Here is a 23784-nt window from a genome sequence, read left to right as displayed (position 1 = left end):
CTGTTCGTCCTCCGTCCAGGCGGGATACAGACAGAAAGATAAATGAAATTGGCATTTTTTATTATGCACCCAGCTGGGTTGGAGACTCCCCTAGGCAAGGGGGTAAGTGTTTATCGGCATTTAGCCCTGCTTCCAGCCCCACTGAATCATCATCCGCTCTTCCCCCCTGTGCATGTCTGAGCCAGCCCCTGACCATCCACTAGGCACCAAGGGTCTCATTAAGCTCTTTGGGCCAGCAGGTGGCCATATCTCATATCCCTGTTCCATGGGCTCTGTGTGGTGCTAGAGACTGATAACACACTCTATGAAAGCTGGCTAGGGGTGGGACCGAGAGAGTTAGGAAGTCTGGGCTTGTGCCAGGATCCTCCCGGGGCAGTGCTGAAAGCCAGAGCACCCACTGCAGGGCTGGCCAGAGTCAGAGGCAGACAAAGAAAAGTAACAGACAGGAACCTTATCCAAGTCAAGCTCTTTGGTCCTTATTTGATTGTGTCACACCTTTTTGGCAGTACCCTATTGGTGATCATATGGAAGGGCTGACCAGCTTGCTCAGGGGTTACATTTGAGGCAAAGGTCACAGCCGAGTCCAAGAATGGACCATGCTTTGGGGCAGCCATACCCTTTGTCCACGCCTAATACCAAAATTAGGAGCTTGGGCTTAGGGACTGACAGCAGCTGGGTTCAGAATTCTGCCTCTACCACTTGCTTGGTGGGCTTGGGAAAGTTGCTTAACCTCTCTGATGCTCAGTTTCATCCTCTGCAGGGCAGGGGTTATATAAAAATCTGCCTTAGGGGATGAATGCACTTAGCAGGCCCTGGCTCCCAGCCCTGCCTCTTACCTGGTTTTATTCTCCATAGGTGATACCCCATTCAGAGCTTTCTCAGCCTCCAGTGACAGAGGATATATGAACAAGTGTGTTTCCTTCCCTCACCCATCTAGGCCTCTGTCTCCCGAAACAACATTAGTACAGATCAGTATTGCAGCTACAACTCTATCACTCTTTAATTCCTCTCACCAGGCTGAGGGCTCTAGTTCCCAGTAATGTAGACTGGGGAGTTTGCTGTTGTTTGTTTTAACTTTGTTACAGTCCTGCCCTTTGGCCTAAGTGGTCAGAAGGAGCAAAAGTACCAACCTCTGTACCTTGGTATCAGAGAATTAATGATGGTGAGTGGGTGGTAGACAGGAACGTTCAGGCCAGCATAGGTGCCCTGCTCCAGCCAGCAGCCCGATGTTGGGGGCCTAGTGCAGGCCAGGGAGGCAGGATAAGGAGGGCTAGCCTTGAATGTCTTGTCACCCAGTCCAGTATTGCTCAAATCAGCCTTCCTTACCCCTCACTCAGGAGTCTCTGGGTGGCGCCAACAGTTAAGTGCTCTGCTGCTAACTAAAAGGTTGACGGTTTGAGTCCACCCAGAGGTGCTTCAGAAAAAATGCCTGGTGATCTACTTCCAAAAACTCAGCTATTGAAAACCGTATGGAGCATCTCAAGCTCTTCATCTGCAATTACATCTCAGTCCGCAGATGCCCAGGCATGCGGAGTGATGAAGTGGCATCTGCCCTTCGAGGTGCTGAGCACGAGAGGGGCCGTTTTCATCCCTCTAATTCCTACTCCTTGCGTGCAGCAGGGACATTGATTTTTTTTTCCCTTTCACTTTCTTTCCCAACTGCAGCCAAAAGAGGTCAGAAGTTCAATTAGTCCTTGGAGGTAAAAGCAGCTGCATTCACATTCTGATGACTTCTGTTGGGGAGCAGAGATTGGTTCCTTTTCTGTTCTTTTTTCCAGATTCAATGTAGGAGGGGCTGGGAAGATAAAATTATCTGCCTGTGGAACGCTGGGGCAAAACCCAAATGGAGAGGGTGCTGGAGTGATGCGTGCGGCTTCTGGAAACTCCTCCATCCTCACGGAAGAGCCCCCATGCTTGGGCACTCCCTCCTCCACCAGGAGGAGACAGGCCCTTGTCTGACTGTGTTACTCACTATGGCAATGCCCTACTGGTAACCACAAGGACTGTGGCCTGTTGGCTCAAAGGTTACATTTGTGGCCAAAATCATGGCCACATCCAGAAATGGGCTGGCTCAGGTGCCTCATCCCCTGGCTACTAACTGTACCCCTGACCCTGGTCAGCGGTCTCAGAAAGGGTGTCCCTGGGCCAGACTGGGCCCACATTATCTATCCTAGATATCTATCCTTCACCGTGCCTCCTCCTCCTTCTCTCACCCGCTGTGGCTTCACTGCAGGCCTGCTCAGGGCCTACCTATGCATAGCTGTTGGTCCATCCCATACTACCATGATGCCGTTCACCAAGCATCCATTAGACACCTACTATGTACACTCAGTGCTAGGTTCACGGTGTTAGGTGCTGTGGGCAAATGCAGATGACAGACTCCGGTTCTGTCCTCCAAAAAGTGACAGTCTACAGCTGGGAACCCAACTACCCTGATTTAGTGAAAAGGGGGAGGCAGGACAGGAGCCAAAACCCCACTTGGCAGAGAGAGAGAGAGATGAAGAGAAGTAGCCTCATCCCATAAAGGGATCCCACGGGATCCTGAGCCTGAAGGTCTGTCATCAGGATGGAAGAGGCTTCATTTCCAAGGAAGCTCTGAGGCAAAGATCTGAATGGTCCTATTATTTAATCCACCTAGGCTGTGAGTCCTGCCCTACTGGTCTGGACTCCCACATGCAATGGGTGCCTGAAACAGTGCCCTGCACATAGTAAACCCAAACCAAACCCGTTGCTGTTGAGTCAACTCCAACTCATGGTGACCCCATGTATGTTAGAATAGAACTGCACTCCATAGGGTTTGGATCCCTGATGGTGCAGTGGTTAAGAGCTCAGGCTGCTAACCAGAAGGTTGGCAGTTCAAATCCACTGGCTGCTCCTTGGAAACCCTATGGGGTAGTTCTACTCTGCCCTACAGGGTTGCTACGAGTCAGAATCCACTTGGCAGCAATGGGTTTTTGGTTTTCCAATTTTTTTTTAATTTAGTAATTTATTTTAATTTGTTGTCATTGAAAATATACACAGCAGAACATAAACCAATTCAATGATTTCTACACGTACAAATTCATTGACATGGATTACATTCTTCAAGTTGTGGGACCCTCTTACCCTCCTTTTCCAAACTTAACATAAACTTAAACTCACCTCCCCCTAAGCTTCCTATCTAACCTTTCGAGTTGCTGTTGTCAATTTGATCCTAGGTAGATAGGAGCCCTAGTGACATAGTGGTTAAGAACTCAGGCTGCTAACCAGAAGGTCTGCAGTTCGAATTCACCAGCCACTCCTTGGAAGTTCTACTCTGTCCTATAGAGTCACTAGGAATTGGAATCGGCAACAGCAATGGGTTTGGTTTTTGGTTTAGATACTTCTTTAAAAGAGCACAATCTCAAAACAGACATTCTTTACTAATTAAGCTAAACTATTTATTTGTTTAAAGAAGACTTAGGGAATATTTTTGGTTTAACTTTTAAAGGAAATAATTTCAGGGATTCATCCAGCCTCATAGGCTCCAGAAAGTCTGGACTCCATAAGAGTTTGAAATTCTATTCCACATTTTCCCTCTTTTGATCACTATTCTTATAGTGGTACCAAGAAGCACTGTCAATTAAAACTCTTACTTAAATAATCCCTTAATAAAAAAAGTCATGTCTCCCATATACTTATCATTTGAATAGAAAATGAAAAGTTTGTTTATATGAGGTCAGTCATGTGGATATTTTAAAAAGTCTGTGTGTTTGTATTGGTGTTTGTGTATATTTGGGTAGAAAAAGTAACCAATTGATTAAATATTTAACTTTCCATACAGCTGTTTTGGCATGTGTAGATACAGTATTTGGTAATCTTACAGCTTTGGCAACTGTCTGCTGTGTTTTATTGACCACGAGATTTTGAGCTATCAAACAAGTTGCTTTTCTGTCCAGGTATAAATAGCTTAAACATACTGAGTTATTGTAGACAGGGAAAAGAGAACTGAAAGAAAACTACAACAGTTCTTCTTTCAATTAAATCACAAATACACTTCAACCCTACGCACCACTCCCTACTTCAAACATTTCAATTCCCAAGCACTAAAACGAAACAATACTCCAAAATATTCAGGGACCTAAAGGACAGAATAAGACGTTTGTTTGTGTAAGTATAGCAATTCTCTCTTTTGCTTCCTAGGCTCAGAACATACTTTTCCACTTGGAATCCACTTCAAAGGGGTCACACATAAATGCTGTTTCATTTCCCGGTCTATAAATTTAACTTCCAACAGCATTCACTAAAGCAATATGCTATGTAAAAAACATAATAAATATCTTGAGGTATTTATCATAAAAGAATTTCATTGGGAATTGCAACAGGGTTGAATGATTGAAGAGAAAGAAATAAAGATTAAATATATTCAAAGGTTCCTGTCTCTCACCTCTCCCCCTGAGCCTAATATTCGGATACCCTTTTGAAAAAATTGGGCAATATTCTGAATATTTTACTTCATTCAATATACAGATATTTAGAAGCTATCCAAATAATTAATAAATGCTTTTTTAAAAACTTGTATTCCAGATATTTATTTTCATCTGAAAAGTTAAAAGAGATAATAAAGTCAGTGAGAGTAATTACTCAATTCATGGCACTGTTGAAAAACAGTGACTGCTTTTTAAAAAAATGACTTTAAATGCATTTCTTTGGTGACTGTGACCTATTGTGCATTTGTATAATCAATGCATTTTTTTTTATTATTATTTTAAACATTTTATTGTGGTTTGGGTGAAAGTTTACAGAACAAATTAGTTTCTCATTCAACAGTTTATACACTTTTTGTTTCATAACATTAGTTGCAATCCCCTCAAGGTGACAGCACTCTAGCCATTTCCTCCCTGTGTTTCTCATTTTCATTTGTCTGTCTTTCCTGCCCCTTCCTGCCTTCTGAACTTGTTTTTGGGCAAATGCTGCCCTTTTGGTCTCAAATGGCTGATTGTTTCGAGAAGCACTTTCCTCATGGGTGTTACTGTTCACTTTATAGACCTGTCTATTATTCAGCTGAAAAGTAGTCTCCGGGAGTGTGTTCAGCTCCAGGTTTGAAAGGTGTCTAAGAGCCATCGTCTCTGGGGTTCTACCAGTCTCTATCAGACCAGTAAGTCTGGACTTTTTAATGAATTTGAAGTTTGCTTTACATTTTTCTCTCACTCTGTCCAGGACCTTCTAGTGTGACCCTGATCAGAGTGGTCGGTAGTGATAGGCAGGCACCATGAAGTTCTTCTGTTCTCAGGCTAGTGGAGGCTGTAGTTCATGTGGTCCATTAGTCCTTTGGACTAATTGTTTCCTTAAGTCTTTTGATTTTCTTCACTCTTCTTAGCTCCAGATGGTAAGAGGCCAATAGTTATATCTCAGATGGCCGCTCCAAGGTTTTAAGATCCTAGTCACTACTCACCAAAGTAGAATGTAGAACACTGTCTGTACGGACTGTGTTATGCCAATTGACCTAGATGTCCCCCAAGACTATGGTCCTAAGCCCTCAAGCCCAGTGACTCAGTCCCTCAAGGTGTTTGGCTATGGCTAAGAAGTTTTTGTAACTTTGCCCTCTGTATACTCTATGTACATGAATACCTTAATCTATACATCGCTCCACACCTGTTCAGCTTATATATCTACTTATGTATCCACTCATAAATTACTGTTTGTTATTACTGTTAGTGCAGTTTTGTATATGGAATACTATTTACCACTGTTGTGTTTTACTCTTGCCTACCTCCCGGTGTCTTCCTTTGCCTTGGTCACGTTGTGCTTCCATCAGCCTTATTGTGTACTGCCTTTCCCTTCACCCAAGTTAATAGGTATCTACTATTTGTTGGTTTACTGGGTTATCTAGTCAGTGATTTTCCTTCCCTTTCCTGGTAACCATCAAAGAATGTTTCTTTCTGTGTGTAAACCTTTCCTTGACTTTTTATAATAGTGGTCTCATACAGTATTTGTCCTTTCGTGATTGACTTATTTCACTCAGCATAATGTCCTCCAGGTTCAACTATGTTGTGGGATGTTTGGAAAATTCATTCTTACTCTTTAACGTTGTGTAGTGTTCTATTGTGTGTATGTACCATAGTTTGTTTATCCATTCATCCATTGATGGACACTTAGGTTTTTCCATCTTTTTGCTATTGTGAATAATGCTGCTATATATATATAAAAAAAAATATATAGGGGTGTGCATATATCTATTCTGTGCTAATCAAGAGGTCGGCAGTTCAAATCTGCCAGGCGCTCCTTGGAAACTCTATGGGGCAGTTCTACTCTGTCCTATAGGGTAGTTATGAGTCGGAATCGACTTGACAGCAGTGGATTTGGTTTTAATTATATATCTATTCATGTCATGGCTCTTATTTCTGTAGGATATATACCTAGTAGTGGGATTGCTAGATCATGTCATTGTTGTTAGGTGCCATACATTTGGTTCTGATGCATAGCAACCCTAGGTACAACAGAATGAATCACTGCCTGGGCCTGCGGCACCCGTACAATCGTTGTTATGCTTGAGCCCATTGTTGCAACCACTGTGTCAATATACCTTAGTGAGGATCTTCCTCTTTTTCACTGACCCGCTACTTTACCAAGCATGATGTCCTTCTCTAGGGACTGTTCACTCTTGAAAACATGTCCAAAGTATGTGAAACAAAGTCTCGCCGTTCTTGTTTATAAGGAGCATTCTGGCCGTATTTCTTGCAGGACAGATTTGTTCGTTCTTTTAACAGTCCACGGTATATTCAATATTCTTCTCCAACATGGCAATTCAAAGGCATCAATTCTTGTTCGTCCTTCCATATTCATTGTCCAGCTTTCACATGCATATGAAGTGGTTGAAAACACCATGGCTTGGGTCAGGCGACCCTAGTCTTCAAGGTGACCTCTTTGCTTTTCAACACTTTACAGAGGTCTTTTGCATCAGATTTGCCCAATGCAAAGCTTTGTTTAATTTTTTTTTTAACTTTTTCTTTGTGCTTTCAGTGCAAGTTTCCAAACCAAGTCAATCTCTCATACAAAAAATTATATACACCTGCTATATACTTCTAGCTGCTCCCCCTCAATGAGACAGCACACTCCTTCTCTCCACCCTCTATTTTCACATCCTTTCAGCCAGCTTCTGTCCCCCTCTGCCTTCTTGTCTTCCCTCCAAACAGGAGCTGCCCACATAGTCTCATTTGTCTACTTGAGCCAAGAAGCTTACTCCTCACCAGTATCATTTTCTATCTTATAGTCCAGAGCAATCCCTGTCTGAAGAGTTGGCTTTGGGAATGGTTCCTGTCTTGGGCTAACAAGTCTGGAGACCATGACATCCAGGGCCCTTCTAGTCTCAGTCAGACCATTAAGTCTGGTCTTTTTATGAGAATTTGAGGTCTGCATCACACTGCTTGCCTGCTCCTTCATGGGTTCTCTGTTGTGTTCCCTGTCAGGGCAGTCATTAGTTATAGCTGGGAACCATCTAGTTCTTCTGGTCTCAGACTGATGTAGTCTCTGATTTATGTAGCCCTTTCTGTCTCTTGGGGTCATAATTACCTTATGTCTTTGGTGTTCTTCATTCTCCTTTGATCCAGGTGGGTTGAGACCAATTGATGCACCTTAGATGGCTGCTTGCTAGCATTTAAGACCCCAGATACCACTCTCCAAAGTGGGATGCAGAATGTTTTCTTGATAGATTTTATTACGCCAATTGACCTAGATGTCCCCTGAAACCATGGTTCCCAAACCCCCGCACCTGCTACGCTGGCCTTTGAAGCATTGAGTTGATTCAGGAAACTTCTTTGCTTTTGGTTTGGTCCAGTTGTACTGACCTCTGCTGTATTGCGTGTTGTCTTTCCCTTCACCTAAAATAGCTTTTGTCTACTATCTAATTAATGAATACCTCTCTCTCCCTCCCTCCCTTCCCACTCTTGTAATCATCGAAGAATATTTTCTTCTATGTTTAAACTATTTTTTGAGTTTTTATAATACTGGCCTCATACAGTATTTGTCCTTTGCAACTGACTAATTTAACTCAGCATAATGCCTTCCAGATTCCTTCATGTTATGAAACATTTCACGGATTCATCGTTGTTCTTTATTGACACATAGTATTCTACTGTATGAATATACCATAATTTATTTATCCATTCATCCATTAATGGGCACCTTGGTTGCTTCCATCTTTTTGCTATTGTAAACAGTGCTGCAGTGAACATGGGTGTGCACATATCTGTTCGTGTAAACGCTCTTATTTCTCAAGGATATATTCGGAGGAGTGGGATTGCAAGATGATATGGCAGTTCTATTTCTAGCTTTTTAAGGAAGCACCAAATCAAATTCCAAAGTGGTTGTACCATTTTATATTCCCACCAGCAGTGTATAAGTGTTCCACCCTCCACAACCTCTCCAACATTTCTTACTTTGTGTTATTTGGATTAATGCCAGCCTTGTTGGAGTGAGATGGAATCTCATTGTACCTTCGATTTGCTTTTCTCTAATGGCTAATGATTGTGAGCGTTTCCTCATGTATCTGTTAGCTACCTGAATGTCTTCTTTAGTGACGAGCCTGTTCATATCCTTGGCCCATTTTTTAATTGGGTTATTTGTCTTGTTCAGTTTTCACAGTATCATGTAGGTTATAGACATCAGGTGCTGATCGGAAATGTCATAGCTATAAACTTTTTCCCAGTCTGTAGGTAATTTTTCTACTCTTTTGGTGAAGTTTTTGGATGAGCATAGGTGTTTGATTTTTAGGAACTCTCGTCTATCTAGTTTCTCTTCTGGTGTTTGTGCATTGTTAGTAATGTTTTGTATACTGTTTATGCTGTGTATTAGGACTCCTAGCATTGTCCCTATTTTTTCTTCCATGATCTTTATCATTTTAGATTTTGTATTTAGGCCTTTGAACCACTTTGACTTAGGTTTTGTGCATGGTGTGAGGTATGGGTCTGGTTTCATTTTTTTGCAGGTGGATATCCAGTTCTACCAGCACCATTTGTTAAAGAGACTGTCTTTTCCCCATTTAACTGACTTTGGACCTTTGTCAAATATCATCTGCTCATATGTGGATGGATTTAGTCTGGATTCTCAATTCTGTTTCATTGGCTTATGTATCTGTTGTTGTACCAGTACCAACCTGTTTTAACTACTGAGGTGGTAAAATAGGTTCTAAAATCAGGTAGAGTAAGGCCTCCCACTTTGTTCTCCTTTTTCTGTAATGCTTTACATATCCGGGACCTCTTTCGCTTCCATATGAAGTTGGTGATTTGTTTCTCTAACTCTTTAAAAAATCTCATTGGAATTTGGTTTGGAATTGCATTGTATCTATAGTTCGCTTTTGGCAGAATAGGCATTTTTACAATGTTAAATCTTCCTATCCATGAGGAAGATATGTTTTTCCACATATGTAGGTCTCTTTTGGTTTCTTGCTGTAGTGCCTTGTAGTTTTCTTTGTATAGGTCTTTTACATCTCTGGTAAGATTTGTTCCTAAGTATTTTATCTTCTTGGGGGCTACTGTAAATGGTATTGATTTGGTGATTTCCTCTTCAATGTTCTTTTTGTTGGTGTAGAGGAATCCAAGTGATTTTTGTAGGTTTATCTTGTAACCTGATACTCTGCTGAGATCTATTAGTTTCCGTAGTTTTCTTGAGAATTCCTTAGAGTTTTCTGTGTATAAGATCATGTCATCTGCAGACAGAGATACTTTTACTTCGTCCTTACCAATCTGGATGCACTTTTTTTCTTTATCTTGCCCAGTTGCTCTGGCTAGGACCTCCAGCACAATTTTGAATGAGAGTGGTGATAAAGGACATCCTTGTCTGGTTCCCATTCTCAAGGGGAATGCTTTCAGAACTCTCTCCATTTAGGATGATGTTGGCTGTTGGCTTTGTAGAGATGCTGTTTATTATGCTGAGGAATTTTCTTTCTATTCCTATTTTGCTGAGAGTTTTTATCATGAACGGGTGTTGAACTTTGTCAAATGCCTTTTCTGCATCAAATGATAAAGTCATGTGGTTCTTGTCATTTGTTTTATTTATATGATGGATTACTTTAATTGTTTTTCTTAATGTTGAACCATCCCTGCATACCTGGTATGAATCCCACTTAGTCATGGTGAATTATTTTTTTGACATGTTGTTGAATTCTATTGGCTAGAATTTTGTTGAGGATTTTTGCATCTAAGCATATAGGTCTGTAATTTTCTTTTTTTGCGGTGTCTTTACCTGGTTTTGATATCAGGGATATGCTGGCTTCACAGGATGAGTTTGGGAGTATTCCATTCTTTTCTATTTTCTGAAATACCTTCGGTAGTCGTGGTGTTAATTCTTCTCTGAAAGTTTTCTAGAACTCTGCAGTGAAGCCGTCCTGGCCAGCGCTTTTTTTGTTGGGAGATTTTTTTTATTATCATTACCTTTCAATCTCTTCTTTTGTTATGGGTCTATTTAGTTGTTCTACCTCTGTTTGTGTTAGCTTAGGTAAGTAGTGCATTTTTAGGAAATCATCCATTTCTTCTAGATTTTAAAATTTGTTAGAGTACAATTTTTCAAAGTAATCTGATATGGTTCTTTTCAGTTTTGCCTGTTGTGATATTGCCCATCTCATTTCTTATTCAGGTTATTTGCTTCCTCTCCTGTTTTTCTTTGGTCAGTTTTCCAGTGGTTTATCAATTTTGTTAATTTTTTCATAGAACCAGCTTTTGGTCTTGTTAACTCTTTCCATTGTTTTCCTGTTTTCTATTTCTTTTAGTTCTGCTCTAAATTTTTATTATTTCCTTTCTTCTAATGCCTGAGGGTTTCTTTTGTTGCTCTCTTCCTTTTCATTCAAGTTGTAGAGGTAATTCTTTGATTTTGGCCCTTCTTTTTGTATGTGTGCTTTTATTGATATAAATTGACCTCTGAGCACTGCTTTCACTTGTCCCAAAGGTTCTGATAGGAAGTGTTTTCATTCTCCTTGGTTCTATGAATTTCTTTACTCCATCCTTAATATCTTCCATAACTCAGTCTTTTTTGAGCAGGTGTTGTTCAGTTTCCAAGTGTTTGATTTCTTTTCCCTGCTTTTTTCTGTAATTGATTTCTACTTTTGTGGCATTATGGTCAGAGAAGATGCTTTGTAATATTTCAATGTTTTGGCTTCTGCTAAGGCTTGCTTTATGACCTAATATGTGGTCTATTCTAGAGAATGTTCCATGTGCACTAGAAAAGAGGGTATTCTTGGCTGCTGTTTGGTGGAGTGTTCTGTATATGTCTGTGAGGTCAAATTGGTTGATTGTGGCATTTAGATCTTCCGTGTCTTTATTGAGCTTCTTTCTGGATGTCCTGTCCTTCAGCAAAAGTGATGTGTTGAAGTCTTGCTATTATTGTGGAGCTGTTTATCTCCCTTTTCAATGCCGTTAGATTTTGTTTTATGTATCTTGAAGCCCTTCTTTGGGTACATAAATATTTAATATGGTTGTATCCTCCTGGTATATTGTCCCTTTAATTATTATATAGTATCCTTCCTTATCCTTTTGGTGGATTTAACTTTAAAGTCTATTTTGTCAGAAATTAATATTGTTATTTCTGTTCTTTTTTGATTGTTGTTTGCTCAATATTTTTTTTCTATCCTTTGAGTTTTAGTTTGTGTTTCTCTTGTAGGCAGCATGTAGACGAATCATGTTTTTTAATTCATTCTGCCCCTCTGTGTCTCTTTATTGGTGCATTTAGTCCATTTACATTCAGCATAATGATGGATAGGTATGAGTATAATGCTGTCATTTTGATGTCTTTTTTTGTGTGTTGTTGACAATTTTTTTCTCCCACTTAATTTTTTTGTGCTTAGTGGTTTATCTTTATGTATTGTCTTTTCCTCTTATTCATTGTTGTTGCTGAGTCTTTATTTCTTCCTTGTAATTTATTTTGGTGAGAAGGTTTGTTAGTCTCCTTTGTGGTTACCTCAATCTTTACCCATGTTTTTCTAGGTTTAAACTTAACTTTTATTTTTTTTTATATCACCTTGATTTCCTGTCCATATGAAAGATCTATGAATACATTTCTTAGTCCCTTTTTATTGTTTTAATATTCCCTTTTTTACATAATGACATTGATGTTCCCTTGATATCTGGCTGCTTTGTCCTGTGTTCTAATCTTGGGTTGATACCTGATATCATTGATTTTCTAACCAGAGAACTCCCTTTACTATTTCTTGTAGTTTTGGTTTGGTTCTTATGAATACCCTAAACTTCTGCTTATCTGGAAATGTCCTAATTTCACCTTCATATTTGAGAGACAGTTTTGCTGGATATATGATTCTTGGCTGGCATTTTTTTTTCCTTTCATGCTTTATATAGGTCATCCCATTGCCTTCTTGCTTGCATGGTTTCTGCTGAGTAGTCCGAGCTTATACTTATTGACTCTCCTTTGTAGGTGACTTTTTGTTTATCCCTAGCTGCTCTTAAAATTCTCTCTTAGGTATGTAAGAATGGTTCAATATTAGAAAAACTATTAATGTAATCCACCAAATAAATAAAAAAAAGACAAGAATCACATGATTTTATCAGTTGATGGAGAAAAGGAATTTGACAAAGTCCAACACCCATTCATGATAAAAACTCTCAGCAAAATAGGAATAGAAGGAAAATTCCTCAACATAATAAAGGGCATTTATACAAAGCCAACAGCCAACATCATCCTAAATGGAGAGAGCCTGAAAGCATTTCTCTTGAAAATGGGAACCAGACAAGGATGCCCTTTATCACCACTCTTATTCAGCATTGTGGTGGAGGACCTAGCCAGAACAATTAGGCTAGACAAAGAAACAAAGGGCATCCAGGTTGGCAAGGAAGAAGTAAAATTATCTCTATTTGCAGGTGACATTATCTTATACAGAGAAAACCCTAAGGAATCCTACAGAAAACTACTGAAACGAATAGAAGAGTTCAGCAAAGTGTCAGATTACAAGATAAACATACAAAAATCATTTGGATTTCTCTACATCAACAAAAAGAACATCGAAGAAGAAATCACCAATTCAATACCATTCACAGTAGCCCCCAAGTAGATAAAATAATTAGGAATGAATCTTACCAGAGACATAAAAGACCTATACAAAGGAAACTACAAGATACTAGTGCAAGAAACCAAAAGGGACCTATATAAGTGGAAAAACACACCTTGCTCATGGATAGGAAAACTTTACTTTGTAAAAATGTCTATTCTACCAAAAGCCATCTATATATACAATGCACTTCCGATCTAAATTGCAAGGAAATTTTTTAATGAGATGGAGAAACAAATCACCAATTTCATATGGAAAGGAAAGAAACCCCAGATAAGTAAAACATTATTGAAAAAGAAAAACAAAGTGAGAGGCCTCAGTCTACCTGATTTTAGAACCTATTATACCGCCACAGTAGTTAAAAGAGCCTGGTACTGTACAACAACAGACACATAGACCAGTGGAACAGAATTGAGAACCCAGATATAAATCCATCCACATATGAGCAGCTGATATTTGGCAACAGCCCAGTGTCAGTTAATTGGGGAAAAGATAGTATTTTTAACAACTGGTGCTGGCATAACTGGATATCCATCTACAAAAAAATGAAACAGGACCCACACCTCGCACCAAGCACAAAAACTAACTCCAAATGGAGCAAAGACCTAAACATAAAGCCTAAAATGATAAAGATCATGGAAGAAAAAATAGGGACAACATGAGGAGCCCTAATACAAGGCATAAACAGAATACGAAACTTTAGTAAAAATGCTGAAGAGAAACCAGATAACTGGGAGCTCCTAAAAATCAAACTCCTATGCTCATCTAAAGACTTCAACCAAAAAAGTAAAAAGACCACCTACAGACTGGGAAAACATTTTCAGCTACGACATCTCCGACCAGCACTTGATGTCTAAAATCTACATGATTCTGCTAAAATTCAACCACAAAAAGACAAACAACCCAATTAAAAAATGGGCAAAGGATATGAACAGGCACTTCACTAAAGAAGTCATTGAGGCAGTTAACAGATACATGTGGAAATGCTCTTGATCTTTAGCCATTAGAGAAATGCAAATCAAAACTACATTCCAACAAGGCTGGCATTAACCCAAAAAACACAAAATAATATATGTTGGAGAGGCTGTGGAGAGACTGGAAGACTTATACACTGCTGGTGGGAATGTCAAATGGTAGAACCACTTTGGAAATCTATTTGGGGCTTCCTTGAAAAGCTAGAAATAGAACTGCCATACGACCTAGCAATCCCACTCCTTGGAATATATCCTAGAGAAATAAGAGCCTTTACACAGATATATGCACACCCATGTTTAGTGCAGCACTGTTTACAATAGCAAAAAGATGGAAGCAACCAAGGTGCCCATCAAAGGATGAATGGATAAATAAGTTATGGTGTATTCACACAATGGAATACTATGCATCGATAAAGAACAGTGAGGAATCTGTGAAACATTTCATAATATGAGGAACCTGGAAGGCATTATGCTGTGTGAAATTAGTTAGTTGCAAAAGGGCAAATATTGTATAAGACCACTATTATAAGAACTTGAGAAATAGTTTAAACTGAGAAGAAAACATTCTTTTATGGTTACAAGAGGGGGGAGGGAGGGGGTTGGAGAGTGTCATTGACTAATTAGATAGTAGATAAGAACTACTTTAGGTGAAGGGAAGGACAATAGTCAACACAGGGGAGGTCAGCACAACTGGACCAAACCAAAAGAAAGAAGTTTCCTGAGTAAACTGAAGGTTTTGGAGGTCAACGAAGCAGGGGCAGGGATTTGGGGACCATGGTTTCAGGGGACATCTAAGTCAATTGACATAATAAAATCTATTAAGAAACTTTCTGCATCCCACTTCGAAGAGAGACATCTGGGGCCTTAACTGCTGACAAGCAGCCATCTAAGATACATCAATTGGTCTCAACCCACCTGGATCAAAGGAGAATGAAGAACAACAAGGACACAAGGTAATAATGAGCCCAAGAGACAGAAAGGGCCACATGAACCAGAGACTACATCAGCCTGAGACCAGAAGAGCTAGATGGTGCCTGGCTACAACCGATGCCTGCCCTGACAGGGAACACAACAGAAAACTCCTGAGGGAGCAGGAGAACAGTGGGATGCAGACCCCAAATTCTTATTAAAAAGACCAGACTTAATGGTCTGACTAAGACTAGAAGGACCCTGGTGATCATGGCCTGCACACCTTCTATTGACCCAGGACAGGAACCATTCCCGAAGCCAACTCGTCAGATATGGATTGGACTGGACAATGGGTTGGAGAGGGATGCTGGTGAGGAGTGAGCTACTTGGATTAGGTGGACACTTCAGACTATATTGGCATCTCCTGCCTGGAGGGGAGTTGGGAGGGTAGAGGGGCTTAGAAGCTGGCAAAATGGACACAAAAAGAGAGAGTGGAAGGAGGGAGCGGGCTGTCTCATTGGGGGTATCGTAACTAGGCATATGTAGCAAGATGTATATAAGTTTTTACGTGAGACACTGACTTGATTTGTAAACTTTCACTTAAAGCACAGTAAAAATTATTTAAAAAAAACAGAAAACAAACAAACAAAAAATTCTCTCTCTTTGGTTTTGACAAGTTTGATTGTCATATGTCTGGGTTACTCTCTTTTGAGATCTACCTCATGTGGAGCTCGATGAGCATCTTTCATAGACATCTTCTCATCTTTCACGATATCGGGGACATTTTCTGCCAACAAATATTCAACAGTTCTCTCTATTTCCTGTTATCCCCCCTGTTCTGGTACTCCAGTCACTCGAAGATTATTTCTTTTGATAAAGCCTCACATGATTTTTAGAGTTTCTTCATTTTTTAAAATTCTTTCATCTGATTTTTGTTCGAATGTATTTGTGCCAAGTGTTTTATCTCAATCTCACTAATTCTGCCTTCCACTTCCTCATTTCTGCTGTTCTGACTATTGAGTTGTCTAATTCTGTAATTTTATTGTTAATCTTCTGAATTTCTGATTGCTGTCTCTCTATGGATTCTTGCAGCTTATTAGATTTTTCGTTACGCTCTTGAAAAACCTTTTGAATTTCTTCGACTGCTTTATCTATGTGTTCCTTGGCTTGTTCTGCTTTTTGCCTGATCTCTTTCCTGATGTCTTGAAGAGTTCTGTATGTTAATCTTTTGTATTCTGCTTCTGGTAATTCCAGGAAGACACTTTTATCAGGAAGATTCCTTGAATCCTTGTTTTGAGAGCTTGTTGAAGCGATCATAGTCTGCTTCTTTATGTGATTTGGTATTGCCTGTTGTCTCTGAGCCATCTAAAAGTTATTGTATTAGTTTATTTTATGTTTGCTCAGTGTATCCTAGCTTCTTGATTTGTTTTGTTTTGATATGCCCAAATAGGCTGCTTGAGTGAGCTAGTTGGATTATTTTCTCCTTTGAAGCTCTAACATCCTGTCACCAGATGGCCAGACCTCTTACCAAGTTTCTGAGCCTAGGAGTCCATTCACTTTTCTTGTGTGGATTCAGCTCAGGTGTCCAGGTTGTTGGTACAGGCTCTGTCCTACAGTCTTAGAGCGTCAGGGGTGACTGGTGTAGGTACAGGTATCTGGTTGCAGCAGGGGTCATGCTCTGAACAAGGCAGGGGACTGACAACAGTCCCTCAACCTTCTGTGAGGAAAGCATGTCCTTGTTGCCTATAGCACACAAGTGGGTGGGTTCTGCAGCTGAAGCATGGGCACCCAATGCTTTTGATTGTAAGGACTGGGATGTACCAGTTATCCTTGGACCCCTGTCACGAGTGGCTAGGTGATGTGGGTGGAGCCACAGTCCTTAGGCCTCAAATGTCCTTAGGTGAGGACCCTGTTTAATAGTCAAATCAGTGTCAAACACCAAACACCCCCCTCTCTGGCACACAGCTGAAACATTTGTGGTCTACCAACAAGGGCCTGTTTCTCCTGAGATGGGCCCACACAAGTCCATGCAGGGGAAAAAGGTATTCAAAGTCCATGGACCATTTGTGTCTGGACAGGAGTTGCTTCTGTCCTGAGCTCCCCAGCTTAGTGGAGCTGGCAGATTACCTTTTCCCCAACTGTGAATTTATTCCTTCTCCAAGGCTAGAAGAATGGCTCAGAACACACAGCAGGACCTATCTCAGGCCCAGGGAAATTGACAGCCTCTGAAGCTGGCTTGGGGCCTGGAGGCATGGTAAAATAAACACAAGTACTTAGCTTTTGCTGAGAGTGCCGTTCTCCTCTGGTTCCAGAGGTGTGAGTAGGCTGTGTGGCTTGCTGTCTCTTCCTGAGGAAACCGAGTCCAGATGCTAACTCCAGCCCTGCTGCAGTCGCTCCAGGGAATGGTGCCTGAGGGTTCCTAGCAATTCAGGTCTGACAACTGCTCTCCGTTTCTGAACCGTCTCTCCCTCCCCCTCCTGCTCAGTTCGTTTTCTCACTTTGCCTTTGATGTTCCGGGCTCCTAGATCATCACATATATGGTTGTTTCACTTGTTTTTTCGGGTCTTAGTTGTAAGAGGGATCACCGGAATAGTCTTACTACTCCACCGTCTTGGACCCACCTCCCTAATCAATGCATTTTATTTCATGTCCTGTTACATTTATTTTCCCTTTCATTTAAAAGTTAGATCATTTTTACCCTCAGAAAGGTCAGAAAGGATTTGGATAACCTTAAATAAAAACCCACAGACAACAGGAATTAAAGTATAGAAAAATAAGTATATGTGGTGAGAGGCTAGCGTGAAATAGCTAATTAGGCACCAATTTCGTTCTTTTTTTTAAAAAATGTTTTATTGTTGTTTAGGTGAAAGTTTACAGAGCCAATTAGTGTCTCATTCAACAGTTTATATACAGCTTGTTTTTCATGACATAAGTTGCAAACCCCTGAACGTGTTAGCACTCTCTGCCCTTCCTCCCTGGGTTGCCTGTGTCCATTTACCCAGCTTTCCTGCCCCCACTACCCTTCTGAAGTTTGCTTTTGGGCAAATGCTGCCCTTTAGGTCTCATATAGTGGTTGTTCTGAGGTATACACTCTTCACTGGTGTTACTGTTCATTTTATAGGCCTGTCTATTGTATGAATATAATGTAATCTCTAGGAGTGATTTCAGTTCCAAGTTTGAAGGGTGTCTAAGGGCCATATTCTCAGGGGTTCTACCAGTCTCTATCAAACCAGAAAGTCTGGTTTTATTTATGAGATTGAATTTTGTTCTACATTTCTCTCTCACTCTCTCTATGACCTACTACTGTGGTCCTGGTGGTAGCAATAGATACTGGCAGTCCAGTACTGTCTAATTCTTCTGGTCTCAGGCTAGTGGAGGCCATGTTTCTTGTGGTCCATGAGTCCTTTGGACTAATTGTTCCCATCAGTTTTTGGTTGTCTTCACTCTTCTTTGCTCCGGACAGAAAGAGGCCAATTGTTGTATCTTAGATGGCTGCTTGCAAGGTTTTTAAGACCCCAGTCACTACTCACCAGAGTAGGAAGTAGAACATATATGGATTATGATATGCCAATTGACCTGGATGTCCATTGAGACTATGCTTTCTAGCCCTCAAGCCCAGTGTCTCAGTCCCAGGAGGTGTATGGTTATGGCTAAGAAGTTTTCATGACTGTGTCCCCTGTGTGCACTATTGCATACATGGGTATATTTGCAGCATGTACACATATGTATGTATGTGGGTATACTTCCATATGCCCTCCCACCCCTGTTTTGCTTACATATCTACCTGTGTATCCACTCATGCATTATTGTTTGTTATTACTGTTGTAGGATTGTGTATGTATTAATATTTACCTTTGTTGCCTTTTACTCTCATGTACCTTTCAGTGTCTTTCTTTACCTTGATTATATTGTGCTGACTTTCCCCATATTGTACATTATCTCTCCCTTCACCAAAGTTAGTACATGTCTACTATCCAGTTAGTGTTTTCCCGACCCCTATTCCTGGTAACCATCAAAAAGCATTTCTGTCTGTGCGAAAACCTTCTCTTGACTTTTTGGTCTCAAACAATATTTGTCCTTTTGTGATTAACTTATTTCACTCAGCATAATGTCTTCCAAGTTCATCCATGTTGGGAGATGTTTTGAGGATTCATTGTTATTTTTTAATGTTGCATAATATTCCGTTGTGTGTATGTACTACAGTTTATCCATTCATCTGTTGATGAGCACTAAAGCTTTTTCCATCTTTTTGCTATTGTGAATAATGCTGCAATGAACATGTGTGTGCACATGTGTATTTGCATCATGGCTCCCAATTCTATAGAATATATACTTAGGAGCAGGACTGCTGGATCATATGGTATTTCTATTTCTAACTTTTTGAGGAAGTGCCATATCATTTTCTGTAGTGGTTGTATCATTCTACACTTCCACCAACAGTGTATGAGAATTGCAATCTCCTCACAGACTTGCCAGCATTTTTTTTTATTAGTACCATTACTTACTTTTTAAAATAATATTTTATTGTGTTTTTAATGAAGAGTTACACAGCAGTTTAGGTTCCGTGGATCTTGCTTTACTTTCTGCAAGTATGATGCCAGGAAGAGATGTCTGCAATTATTAATCCATCAATGTATACAGAATGTTGTATTTTTTTTTTATTGTGCTTCAGATGAAGGTTTACAGAGCAAATTAGTTTCTCATTAAACAGTTAATACACATATTGTTCTGTGACATTGGGTTCCCTGATTCCATTCGTCTAGTTTTCCTGCCGCCTCCTGCCTTCTCGTCCTTGTCCCTGGGCTGATGTGCCCATTTAGTCTCGTATACATGATTGGGCTACCTGTATTGTTTATTTTATGGGCTTGTCTAATGTTTGGCTGAAGGGTGAACCTCAGGAGAGTATTAGTGCCACTATTACTGGTGTGAGATGGTATCTCACTGTAGTTTTGATTTGCATCTCTCCAATGGCTAATGATCGTATAATCAAGTATTTGTTGGATGTTTGGATGTCTTCTTTGATGAGGTGACTGTTCATGTCCTTTGCCCATTTTTCAATTGGGTTGTCTGTCTTTTTGTTGTTGAGTTGTTGCAGTTTTCTATAAATTTTAGAGATAAGACCCTTGTCAGATATGTTGTTGCCAATTTTTCTTCCCCAGTCTGTGCACTCTTTTTTTACTTCTTTGGCAAAGTCTTTTGATGAGCATAAGTATTTGATTTTCAGGAGGTCCCAATCATCTAGTTTATCTTCTGCTGTTTGTGGTTTTTAAGTTATATTTGATAGTCTATTTATGCCATAAATTAGGGCTCCTAGGTTTATACCCATTTTTTCATCTATGATCTTTACGGTTTTAGGTTTTACATTTAGATCTTTGATCCATCTTGAGTTAGTTTTTGTGTATGGTGTGAGGTATGGATCCTGTTTCATTTTTCTGCAAGTAGATATCCAGTTTTGCCAGCACCATTTGTTAAAAAGACTATCTCTTCCCCATTTAATGGATTTCAACCCTTTGTGGAAGATTAACCGTCCATAGGTGGATGGTTTTATTTCTGGGTTATCAATTTTATTCCTTTGGTCTATGTGTCTATTGAAGCACTGGTGGCATAGTGGCTAAGAGCTCGGCTGCTAACCAAAAGTTCACCAGTTCAAATCCACCAGCTGCTCCTTGGAAACCCTATGGGGCATTTCTCCTTTGTCCTATAGGGCTGCAATGGGTTGGAACTGACTCAATAACACCTTACAACAACAACAACAACATGTGTCTATTGTCGTGCCAGTACCAGGCTGTTTTGACTACCATGGCTGTATAGTAGGTTCTGAGTTCAGGGAATGTGAGGCCTCCTACTTTTTTCTTCTTCAGTAATGCTTTATCTGGGCTTCTTTGCTTTCCATATAAAGTTGATGATTAGTTTTTCCATATTATTAAAGAATGTTGTTGGAATTTGGATCAGGATTCCATTATACTTGTAGATCACTTTGAATAATATTGTCATTTTCACAATGCTGTCTTCCTATTCATGAGCATGGTATGTTTTTCCATTTATGCAGGTCTCTTTTGGTTTCTAGCAGTAGTGTTTTGTAGGGTTTTTTTTTTTTTTTTTTTCCATATAAGTCTTTTATGTCCCTAGTTAGCTTTATTCCCAAGTATTTTATCTTTTGGGGGGCTATTATAAATGGTATTGTTTTCCTGATTTCCTTTTCGGAGTTCTCTTGGTTAATGTAGAGGAATCTGACTCATTTTTGAACACTAATCTTGTACCCCGCCACTTTGCTAAATCCTTCTTTTAGTTCCAGTAGCTTTCTTGTAGAGTCCCTGGGATTTTCTATGTATCTGATCATGTTTCTGCAAATAGGGAGAGTTTTATGTCTTCCTTACTGATTCGGATGCCTTTTATTTCCTTATTTTGCCTTATTGCTCTAGCTAGGACTTCCAGTACAATATTGAATAAAAGTGATGATAAAAGGCATCCTTGTCTAGTTCCCATTCTTAGGGGAAATGCTTTCAGTCTGTCTCCACTGAGAATAATGTTGGCTCTTGGTTTTGTATATATACTCTTAATTATGTCTTCTATTCCTATTTTGCTGAGTGTTTTTATCAAGAATGGGTGTTGGGCTTTATCAAATGCCTTTTCTGCTTCAATTGAAATGATCATGTGATTCTTTTCCTTTGTTTTATTTATGTGGTGAATTACATTGGTTAACTTTCTAATGTTAAAACATCCTTAAATACCTGGTGTGAATCCCACTTGGTCATGGAGTATTACTATTATTATTATTTTATATGCTGTTGAATTCTGTTGGCTAAGATTTTGTTTAGAATTTTTCAGTCAATGTTCATGAGGGATATTGGTCTATAATCTTTTTTAGTGGTGTTTTTGCTTTCCTTTGGTATCAGGGTTATGCTGGCTTCATAGAATGAATTCGGGAGTATTCTCTCTTTTTCCATGTTCTGCAGTAGTTTGAGTAGGATTGATGTCAACTCTTCTCTGAATGCTTGGTAGAATTCTCCAGTGAAGACTTCTGGCCTGGGACTTTTTTTTTTATTAAGCTTCAAGTGAACGTTTACAAATCCAATCAGTCTGTCACATATAAGTTTACATACATCTTACTCCGTACTCCCACCTGCTCTTCCCCTATTGAGTCAGCCCCTTCAGTCTCTCCTTTCGTGACAATTTTGCCAGCTTCCCTCTCTCTCTATCCTCCCATCCCCCCTCCAGACAAGAGCTGCCAACACACTCTCAAGTGTCCACCTGATATAATTAGCTCACTCTTCATCAGCATCTCTCTCCTACCCGCTGACCAGTCCCTTTCATGTCTGATGAGTTGTTTTCGGGGATGGTTCCTGTCCTGTGCCAACAGAAGGTCTGGGGAGCATGGCCGCCGGGATTCCTCTAGTCTCAGTCAGACCATTAAGTATGGTCTTTTTATGAGAATTTGGGGTCTGCATCCCACTGATCTCCTGCTCCCTCAGGGGTCCTCTGCTGTGCTCCCTGTCAGGGCAGTCATCGATTGTGGCCGGGCACCAACTAGTTCTTCTGGTCTCAGGATGATGTAGGTCTCTGGTTCATGTGGCCCTTTCTGTCTCTAGGGCTCCTAGTTGTCGTGTGACCTTGGTGTCCTTCATTTTCCTTTGCTCCAGGTGGGTCGAGACCAATTGATGCATCTTTTAGATGGCCACTTGTTAGCATTTAAGACCCCAGACGCCACATTTCAAAGTGGGATGCAGAATGTTTTCATAATAGAATTATTTTGCCAATTGACTTAGAAGTCCCCGCAAACCATGTTCCCCAAACCCCTGCCCCTGCTCCACTGACCTTTGAAGCATTCATTTTATCCCGGAAACTTCTTTGCTTTTGGTCCAGTCCAATTGAGCTGACCTTCCATGTATTGAGTGTTGTCTTTCCCTTCACCTAAAGCAGTTCTTATCTACTGATTAATCAATAAAAAACCCTCTCCCACCCTCCCTCCCTCCCCCCCTCGTAACCACAAAAGTATGTGTTCTTCTCAGGTTTACTATTACTCAAGATCTTATAATAGTGGTCTTATACAATATTTGTCCTTTTGCCTCTGACTCATTTCGCTCAGCATAATGCCTTCCAGGTTCCTCCATGTTATTAAATGTTTCACAGATTCGTCACTGTTCTTTATCGATGCGTAGTATTCCATTGTGTGAACATACCACAATTTATTTACCCATACATCTGTTGATGGACACCTTGGTTGCTTCCAACTTTTTGCTATTGTAAACAGAGCTGCAATAAACATGGGTGTGCATATATCTGTTTGTATGAAGGCTTTTCTATCTCTAGGGTATATTCCCAGGAGTGGGATTTCAGGGTTGTATGGTAGTTCTATTTCTAACTGTTTAAGATAACGCCAGATAGATTTCCAAAGTGGTTGTACCATTTTACATTCCCACCAGCAGTGTATAAGAGTTCCAATCTCTCCGCAGCTTCTCCAACATTTATTATTTTGTGTTTTTTGGATTAATGCCAGCCTTGCTGGTGTGAGATGGAATCTCATCCTAGTTTTAATTTGCATTTCTCTAATGGCTAATGATCGAGAGCATTTTCTCATGTATCTGTTGGCTGCCTGAATATCTTCTTCAGTGAAATGTGTGTTCATATCCTTTGCCCACTTCTTGATTGGGTTGTTTGTCTTTTTGTGGTTGAGTTTTGACAGAATCATGTAGATTTTAGAGATCAGGCGCTGGTCTGAGAGGTCATAGCTGAAAATTCTTTCCCAGTCTGTAGGTGGTCTTTTTACTCTTTTGGTGAAGTCTTTAGATAAGCATAGATGTTTGATTTTTAGGAGCTCCCAGTTACCGGGTTTCTCTTCATTATTTTTGGTAATGTTTTGTATTCTGTTTATGCCTTGTATTAGGGCTCCTA

The 23784-nt window shown here is 40.1% G+C and overlaps 1 protein-coding gene across 1 annotated transcript in view; it reads left to right on the top strand.

Annotated features, from left to right (window-relative positions):
* The window catches only part of CAPN13 (calpain 13), a 114385-nt gene that overhangs the window by 36722 nt on the left and 53879 nt on the right, over nucleotides 1-23784 (top strand). Inside the window, 1 exon segment of the mRNA XM_049904030.1 lies at nucleotides 1779-1860. Coding sequence (XP_049759987.1) covers nucleotides 1779-1860 — 82 coding nt within the window.

This window comes from Elephas maximus, chromosome 12 (assembly GCF_024166365.1).
Source record: "Elephas maximus indicus isolate mEleMax1 chromosome 12, mEleMax1 primary haplotype, whole genome shotgun sequence".
Classification (NCBI taxonomy): domain Eukaryota; kingdom Metazoa; phylum Chordata; class Mammalia; order Proboscidea; family Elephantidae; genus Elephas; species Elephas maximus.
The sequence above is the reverse complement of the archived record's forward strand: the minus strand, read 5'-3'. Positions and strand labels throughout refer to the sequence as shown.